This window comes from Nuphar pumila, chromosome 1 (genome assembly GCF_984573655.1).
Source record: "Nuphar pumila chromosome 1, dmNupPumi1.hap1.1, whole genome shotgun sequence".
Lineage (NCBI taxonomy): Eukaryota > Viridiplantae > Streptophyta > Magnoliopsida > Nymphaeales > Nymphaeaceae > Nuphar > Nuphar pumila.
Window position 1 is genome coordinate 24,414,727 of NC_143249.1, and position 8,468 is coordinate 24,423,194.

At 38.8% G+C, this 8,468-nt stretch overlaps 1 protein-coding gene across 3 annotated transcripts; it reads right to left on the bottom strand.

Moving 5' to 3' along the window:
• Positions 1 to 4,486: 4,486 nt before the first annotated feature.
• Positions 4,487 to 6,480, bottom strand: LOC149848381 (GDP-fucose transporter 1-like). 3 transcript variants are annotated; one of them, XM_090011365.1, is made up of 2 exons: positions 6,401 to 6,480; positions 4,487 to 6,173 (listed from the first exon to the last, which is right to left on the bottom strand). In XM_090011365.1, the coding sequence occupies exon 2, from the start codon at positions 5,927 to 5,929 to the stop codon at positions 4,898 to 4,900; it is 1,032 nt and encodes a 343-aa protein (XP_089867491.1). In that variant the 5' UTR covers positions 5,930 to 6,173; positions 6,401 to 6,480; the 3' UTR covers positions 4,487 to 4,897. The 3 variants fall into 3 exon arrangements, with proteins under 3 accessions (XP_089867491.1, XP_089867509.1, XP_089867500.1); XM_090011383.1 differs by having other exon boundaries at positions 4,487 to 5,982; positions 6,401 to 6,468; XM_090011374.1 differs by having other exon boundaries at positions 4,487 to 6,207; positions 6,401 to 6,468.
• Positions 6,481 to 8,468: the final 1,988 nt, after the last annotated feature.

Here is an 8,468-nt window from a genome sequence, read left to right on the forward strand (position 1 = left end):
AGGTTCTTTAAAAATTGAAGATGATTCCGTTTTAGCCGTGTCTAGACCAGGGAATCATGTTCGATCATATAGGCCTCCTCACTTTAACCGACAAAATGGTGACTATGATAAGAAGAAAGTTATTTGTCATCACTGTCATGAACCGGGACACTATAGGCCACAATGTCCCAAACTTAAGAAGCTGAGAGAAAAAAAAGCTGCAATTGCTGGATCAGAGCCTAAAGATCAGGATGCACCAGTTTCCCTGGCCCAACTAATGGAGATTCTTCAGCCTCTCATCAAATGTGCCTCTTCCTCATCTGAAGCTTCAACCGGCGCAGCAGCCTCATCTTTTTCTGATCTAGGTAAAATTTCTTGGCTTCTTGACTCTGGTGCATCTTTTCATATGACCCCAAATAATCAAAGTCTATCCAAATGTGTTAAAAATAAAACAAGTGTGTCAAAGGTCTTTACTGCTGATGGGACTTCTCTTGAAATAAAAGGAATAGGAAATTTTGAAAAAATTTATAAAACAAAAAATTTTTTTATTCCAGAAATTAGACATGTTCCCAAATTAAATTTAAATCTTTTATCTGTATCTCAAATTTCTGATTATGGGTGTAATATTTCTTTTTCTTCTCATAGTTGTTGGGTACAGGATAGCCAGTCAGGCAAGCTGATTGGGGAAGGCCATAGAGAAGGAGGACTCTATTACATGGATTTTTTAGAAATGCCGAAGAAAGCTTTTTGTTATAATATTCAAAAAATAGAGTTGGAACTGTGGCATAAGAGACTTGGTCACCCACATATAGCCAAAATCCAACATTTTCCAAATCTAGGGAAATTTTGTAACTCTGAATCATTTGATTGTAAAGATTGTATTCTCGGCAAAATGAAAGGATTACCATTTCAGAACAGAACCTTTTTCACTTCAAGACCATTTGAATTAATACACTCGGATGTTTCGGGTCCTGCACCAGTAATTTCTAAAGGAGGATTTGTTTACTATGTTATTTTTGTCGATGATTTCTCCCGACATACGTGGATGTACTTTCTCAAACATAAGTCTGAAGTATTTTCATACTTTCAAACTTTTCAGAATATGGTTAAAAACAAGTTTCAAAATGATATTACTATTTTTCGCACAGATTCAGGGGGAGAGTTCTTATCCACAGATTTTCAAAATTATCTTAAATTGCATGGCATCACACATCAAAGATCTTGTCCTTATACACCTCAACAAAATGGACTGGCAGAACGAAAACATCGCCATATTATAGAAACCACTAGGACTTTATTAATAGCAAATCAAGTCCCGAAAGACTTTTGGGCAGAAGCTGCCTTAACTGCCACATATCTCATTAATAGGATGTCATCTTCTTCGTTACAAAATATCACTCCCATTGAAAAACTTATGAACATTTCTCCAGACTACTCTAGACTAAGAATATTTGGGTGCAAATGTTTCATATTTACTGACAAAAATGATAAACTTTCCCCTCGTGCGATTCCCTGTGCCTTTTTAGGATATGCTGAAAACCAGAAAGGTTATAGATGTTTTGACTTCAAAAATAATAAACTATATGTGTCTAGAAATGTTTCCTTTCTTGAAAAGGAGAGCTTCTTTGATTTTAGAAAATTAAAAGACGTCACTGAGTACTCCTTTTTGCTAGATCTAACATCAACATCTAATGAATATGACCTTAACTGTAACTTTGATGATGATCAAAGAATTATTGATCTTAATGTTGAAAATGAAGAAGTTCATAGAGATACTAGTATTCAATATTCCAGGTGACAAGAGTCTAATCCTCCATGTGCACTTGAGAAATATTCTAACATTCCAACTAGACAATCAACCCAAATCTCGAGGCCTCCAGGAAAGTTTGTATCATACGAGTCTTTCTCACCCACATATAGGGCAGTTATTGCATTAATTCACTCATATGAAGAACCATCCACATATTTTCAAGCAAAAAATGATATCAAATGGATAGAAGCCATGAAAGCTGAATTAGATGCACTTGAAAAGGCTTCTACATGGAATATTCAAGATCTTCCTCCAGGGAAGAAAACTATAGGATGTCGATGGGTTTATAAAATTAAAACCAAGAGTGATGGTACTCTTGAAAGATATAAAGCCCGTTTAGTAGCCAAAGGTTATGCCCAAGAATATGGGATTGATTATGAAGAAACCTTTGCTCCGGTGGCTCGTATGACTATTGTCCGAACCTTAATTGCCTTAACTTCTATCAAAAAATGGTTTATTTTTCAAATGGATGTCAAAAATGCTTTTTTAAATGGAAAGCTAGTTGAAGAAGTATATATGGAACCCCCTCCTGATCTAAGTATTCCTAAGGGTAAAGTCCTTTGCTTAGAAAAAGCTCTTTATGGACTTAAACAAGCACCAAAAGCTTGGTATGATAGGTTTAGTCGTGTTATGATTGATATTGGTTTTCAATTCTGTTTAACTGACACAGCTTTGTTTATTAAGAATTCTGATGCAGGGATCATTGTGCTTCTTCTCTATGTGGATGATATGATCATCACCGGAAGCGATAAACAGGGAGTTGAAACAATCAAAACACTTCTTAAATCTCATTTTGAAATGACTGATTTGGGCTTGTTGAGATATTTTTTAGGCATTGAAGTTGCTTATTCTCCTAGAGGATATTTATTATCTCAGACTAAATTTGCTTTTGATATTGTTTTCAGGTCTGGTATTACTGATGATAAGAAAGTCGACACTCCAGAAGTTGTTAATGTTAAAATGAAGATTGATGATGGAGAACTTCTTGCAGACCCTACTCCTTACAGACAGCTTGTCGGGGCACTTTTCTATCTATCCATTACCAGACCAGATATAGCACATGTTGTTCATACAGCAAGTCAATTTCAACATGCTCCTACTTCTGTTTATATGGGAGCAGTCATGCGTATTATCAGATACATCAAGTCCTCTCTTTCACGAGGACTTTTCTTATCTTCTTCCTCTTCTCTTGATTTAATTGCATATACTGATGTTGATTGCGGAGGTGATCCCAATAACAGACACTCAACCACTGACTTTTGTGTCTTTTTAGGGGAATCATTAATCTCGTGGAGGTGTAAAAAGCAGCAGAAGGTATCTCTCTCATCCACCGAAGCTGAATACAGAGTCATGGCAACCACGACCATGGAACTAGTTTGGCTCCGACGACTGCTTGCTGACATGGGAGTTGAAGCAACAAAGGCTTCACAAATGTGTTGTGACAACAAAAGTGCGATCTACATTGCCAGTAACAGAACATTCCACGAACGCACCAAACACATCGAAATGGATTGTCACTACGTCAGAGAGGAATATCTACACGGGATAATTGATCTGCCATATGTCACTTCAGAATATCAGTTAGCAGACTTCTTTACAAAGCCTCTCGCTGCTCCCCGATTTCACTTTCTCTTAGACAAACTTTCGCTCATTGTACCGTAAGTTTGAGGGGGAGTGTTAAAATGTAAAACTGTACATATATGTACATATAATAATATTATATTATTATTATATATATATATAAATACATTTTTCATTTCTTTCTTTTCTGTAATTTTTTTTCTTTATTTTTATTTTGTCTTTATGTCATCTAGTTCAGTTTGAACTAGAATGACTGTTGCTAGTCAAGTCCTGTCCAGACTTGACTAGCAATAGAGTTGTTGGACTGACACAGTCCAACAGCTCTTAATAGAGCTGTTGGACTGACACATTCCAATAGCTCTAAATAGAGCTGTTGGACTGTGCCCAACAGCTCTATTGAGTCCTCTTTCAGCTGTGTATATAAAGGGGTGCAGCCCCTCTTGTATTTTACTCCAATGCTTCTTAAGCAATTGGTTTTTCATATCAATAAAGAATACATTTTTATTTTTATTTTGTTTCCAGTTATACCCTTTTTAAGGGTTATGCTTTAGTGTCATTCTTGACACTTGCTCTTGTTAATCTAAGCTCGTGTTTCGAAGATCCCCATTTCATTTCATCAATATCTAAAAGGACTCCACTCATGACATAATGTCAATCAAACACAAAGAATTTCAATATTAGATGGCAGGACAAGCTTTTAACCTCCATGGGAAACTTTTTTTTCCTGACTTTCCTTAAAAATTACTAAAAAATCTATTTCTTATATTTATTCATGCCCTTGCCCACAAGTGCTCCGCTCATGCGGTAGGGGCGACTTGTGAATGTCACCAAGTTGACGGGACATCACAAGTTCGAAACCCATGGGTGGCATCCCTTGCCGCAAGGTCGAAGTTGGGTGTACAAACCGGTGGGCAGCAGGGGGGACCTCAAGGGTTTTACCAACCGGAGGCCAGCCAATGTGCGGTTGGTGATCGGGGCTTTTCCCTTGGATTTTCCACAAAAAAAAAATCATTTCCTTAGGTTTTTCAGTTAACAAGTTCTTCAACCATTTATATCTGTCATTGTGGTACAAAAAAACTATATGTACTGTAAACCTTAAATCATAAAAGACACATCTAATAAACATCTTCTGCTACTTCTTAAGGCTGCACAATGGAGCCACTATGGGGAACTATATATGACATAAAAGAAAAGAGGAAAGAAACATACTTCATGCTGAAAAGAGATCTTAAAATACATCCTTCACCTTGTACAAACCAAGTGTATGTCATAGAATAAAGATGGAACCCAATTTTATAAAAGATACACCATGTAGTATTGCTCACCCAAGAATGTTAGAATTCAAAGGCAACCTCCTACAAATTAAAAATTAAAATTGATTATAACCTACAGGAGAACTATAATTTCACATTAGATACATTCTCAACCGCCAATTAAAGCGGAATTTTACCACTTAGGAAAAGGAAAAATGCCAAAGAAGGGGGGAAAGGACACTCAGTTCTTTCCCTAGATTGCAACCCAGAATACTTATTCTGACCTCTTTTCTTCATCATCCGTTTCATCTTCACTGTGGCTGTCAGCCTCATCCTCTTGTTTTGTGGTCGCTGTATCCTGCTGCAGAGGAGTGGCTCCAGTTACAGACTGTTGATAGAGAACTCCCCCTAGAAGAGTGAAAAGCAAGCATACCAATCCCAGTGGGCTAGAGTGCTTATCCCAGATCATAACATTAATAGCCACTGTAAGAAATTTATTGATGACACCAGTGACAGTAAATGCAGTGGCAGAGATTGCCTTCCTTGCTGCAAACCCGAAGAAACTGATCGCCAAGCCAAATGCACAGGACAATGAGACTGCAAAAAATGCACCAGGTTTGATCCAATGGCCAGTCTCAATCCCATAAATGGCAAAGAACACATCGTTGTACTCTCCAGTTACGATCCAAAACAGTGGTGCCATCATCAGCGACAACAAATTGTTGTAGAAAACAAAGCCCCAAGTGTTCAACCCCAGATTTGTGACCATGTGCTTGATGTACACCATCTCTGTGGTGATTGTAACCAGATAAGCAAATGCCCATGAATATGCAGTAAGGGTGAAGGCCGAATCTGTGGCAACGTATCCAACTGCACCAGCCAAGATGACCACCAAAGACGCAAAGGTAAATTTAGATGGTAAAGGCTGTCTCCTAAAGACAGTATCAGCAATGGCAACCAAGAGGGGCGTCAATGATCGGAAGACGACGAACGTATCCACATTGGCATGGCGGAGAAGGTTCGTGTTTGTGAAGATTGCCAGGTAGAAAACGAGTGCAGCAGGGAGGAATTTCTTGGCAGTCTCAATGGAGAATGGGTCATGGTAAAGAAGCCCCAATTTCCCGAGAATCCAAACACCTAATGCAGATGTAAGGTACTGAAGGGCAGTCAATAGTCCAGGGAAATTGAATTTTGTGATGGCATACTTGTTGATCACAGCAAGGAGGCTAGAGCACAAGGCATAACCAACAACAAGACTACTTGTGGCATAGTATTGCTTGGAAGCCTCAAATTTTGATGGCACCATCGTCCAACTTTCTACCTTCAAAGTTATAATCACCAAACCCCAACTTCCAATCCCTAAAAACCCAATATAACGAATTACCCCAAAAACTCGTGCTAATCTATGAATGGAAGCTATCAATGAACCAAAATCCAGGTACCACCCTAAAACTCAAGCTAATGAAACAATGGTACCCACAAATCTGAAAGATTTCAATAGCCCCAATTCAATAAGACGGGTGTCTCTATATTTAGAAGACATTCACCATCTGTGAAAATTCCAACGCTAGATTTATCAGAAATCTGCATCGAAAGAAAATAACTTATACCAAAACAAACTGCAATATGGATCCAAACCCTAGATTAGATTAATCAGGAGGGGAGAATCGGAATATGAAGAAATTGAACAAATGGGTCGTCCTGATCTTATCATTTCCGCAAGAAAATACATCAAAAACCATGAGTTTAGTAGAAATTCAGATGGATAGAAGCTTACCTCCACCATTTCTGGGGTTGAGTGCTCTCTCTCTCTCTCAATTTCGATGGGAAGGAGCGATCTTTTTCTCATTTCCCCTTGTCTTCCACGCCGTGGATCTCAGCAGTTATACGAAGAGCACCAATTACAGAAATGCACATTGACTCTTTCCCCATGGACATGAACAGCCTTTGAGTGAACAAATGGTCACACTGGGAAAGCATTTTCTTGGACAAACTCAAACCCGAGTTTCGTTGAAGTCTCGGGAAACCACAATTTCTCTTAAGGGGGCGTTTGTTTCGTTCCTTTCCTAAGAAATAGATTTGCTTTCTTGTAAAAAGTTAAACAAACATGTCTATGAGAAACATGTTATGTGGTCAGCAAGGTCCTGTGTCAAGCTGAAGGCCAGGATCGAATCCTGCTGGCACATGGGGCTGCTGTTGCCTTATCATGGTTGGTGCACCTAAGGCTGGGTGGTGTCCTCAACCCGGTGAGGCGGGCCCATTAAGTGACCTGGTTCTCGGTGAAGATTCTATTATCATAACAAAAAAGGGAGAGAAATATGTTATGGAACGAACATAATAAATGAAACAAAAATAGTTTTCCTGTCGAAATGGGTTCATACATCGCTAAGAGGAAGAACTTTCCCATCAATGTAACAAACGCCCTTCAGGATTTCATGCTCCATAAGAAGCTTGCTTTTCCAAAAAAAAAATGAAAGATCTTATCTTCCTCCTCCTCACAGTACGTACGAGAATGAATTACTCCAAAGCACGTGGTTGTAGATCTCAAATCTTGAGATAAATTAAAACATTATTTTCTTGGGAAAATTTTGAAAAATATTAATGTATTCAAGATTCAAAAACATAAAATTATGTAAAATTATAAATATCTCAATAAAAGGATAATTTACAAAATACACAATATTTTCAAGATGTGTTTTTTTTTTTTGAAAGGCAAGATGGGGTTAGGTAGACCCCTACCAGATTCAATTCACTGTAAATATTGTGTACATTTGTGATCTTTCCAATTTTTCTAAACACCGCCTAACGCTAATTTTGACAACTAATTTGCTATAGAGTTCGAGTTAAAATGAGGTTTTTATACAGAGAATCTATCTAAGCTATACAAAAACTCTCTCACTGGTTGAGGGATGTTCTGACCTTGATCACGACCTTCAATAAACTTGATAAGGTGCATTGCAATATCCTTTCGAAAAATGATGGGCCACCCACACCACTCTCTGTATGTTATTGTTCCAAGCACAGAACAACAACCTGCTGAGTGAAAGTGGCCGGAGTGAGATCAGCCAAGGTGCCACCTTGCTCTGAAATGACCATGAATGGATAGAAGAAGCCAACCCAATCAATAGCAATCTCCAGTTTTCGAGCTTCCTCCATCTAATAGCAATCTCAGACGATGAGTTCTTTAGAATTGTTATTAGTTGTTCTCTCACAATCAATGACCCTTCCCGCTGAAGATACTCAAGCGATTTACGAGCGACCCCAAAAATTTGTTCATTTCTGATTCTCCAGATCGTCCAACACCACCACTTGGAAGGCACATTCCCAGCTCCAGCGCACCACCTTGTCTTCAAGGTTATTTTTAAACCATGATTGCACATCTAAGGGAAGGTTCCTCGATGGTGACCATTTGATCCCATATAGGGTTGTGGTTAAGTTCTATAGGAAGGATGCAAGGGGATAATACAGAAAGAGGTGGGCACTGTCTTCACTTGCTCTCTCACAAACTTCACATCTGTCAAGAAATTGGAACCCCCACCTGCTAAGTCTTTCTTGGGTCACAAGGCGCTCTTCAAGCGCCCATGCCCATCGAAGAGTTTGGGCTGCCCGTGGGCAAGCCTTCTTGACCTAAACAAAATCCCAAAGTCTGGATTTTTGGCTCTGCTCCCTTATGGCCTCCCATATACACCTTTGCTGGAGAATTCAGTTGATCCTCGCCATTTCGGTTGATCCTTTCTTCCCGGTAACCAAGACTCACCACTTACATGGGTTTCGATAACAGCTGGAACCCGCAGCAAAGAATCTTTGTAGCCACATTGCGGGGATTTGTTAATGTCAATTTCGTC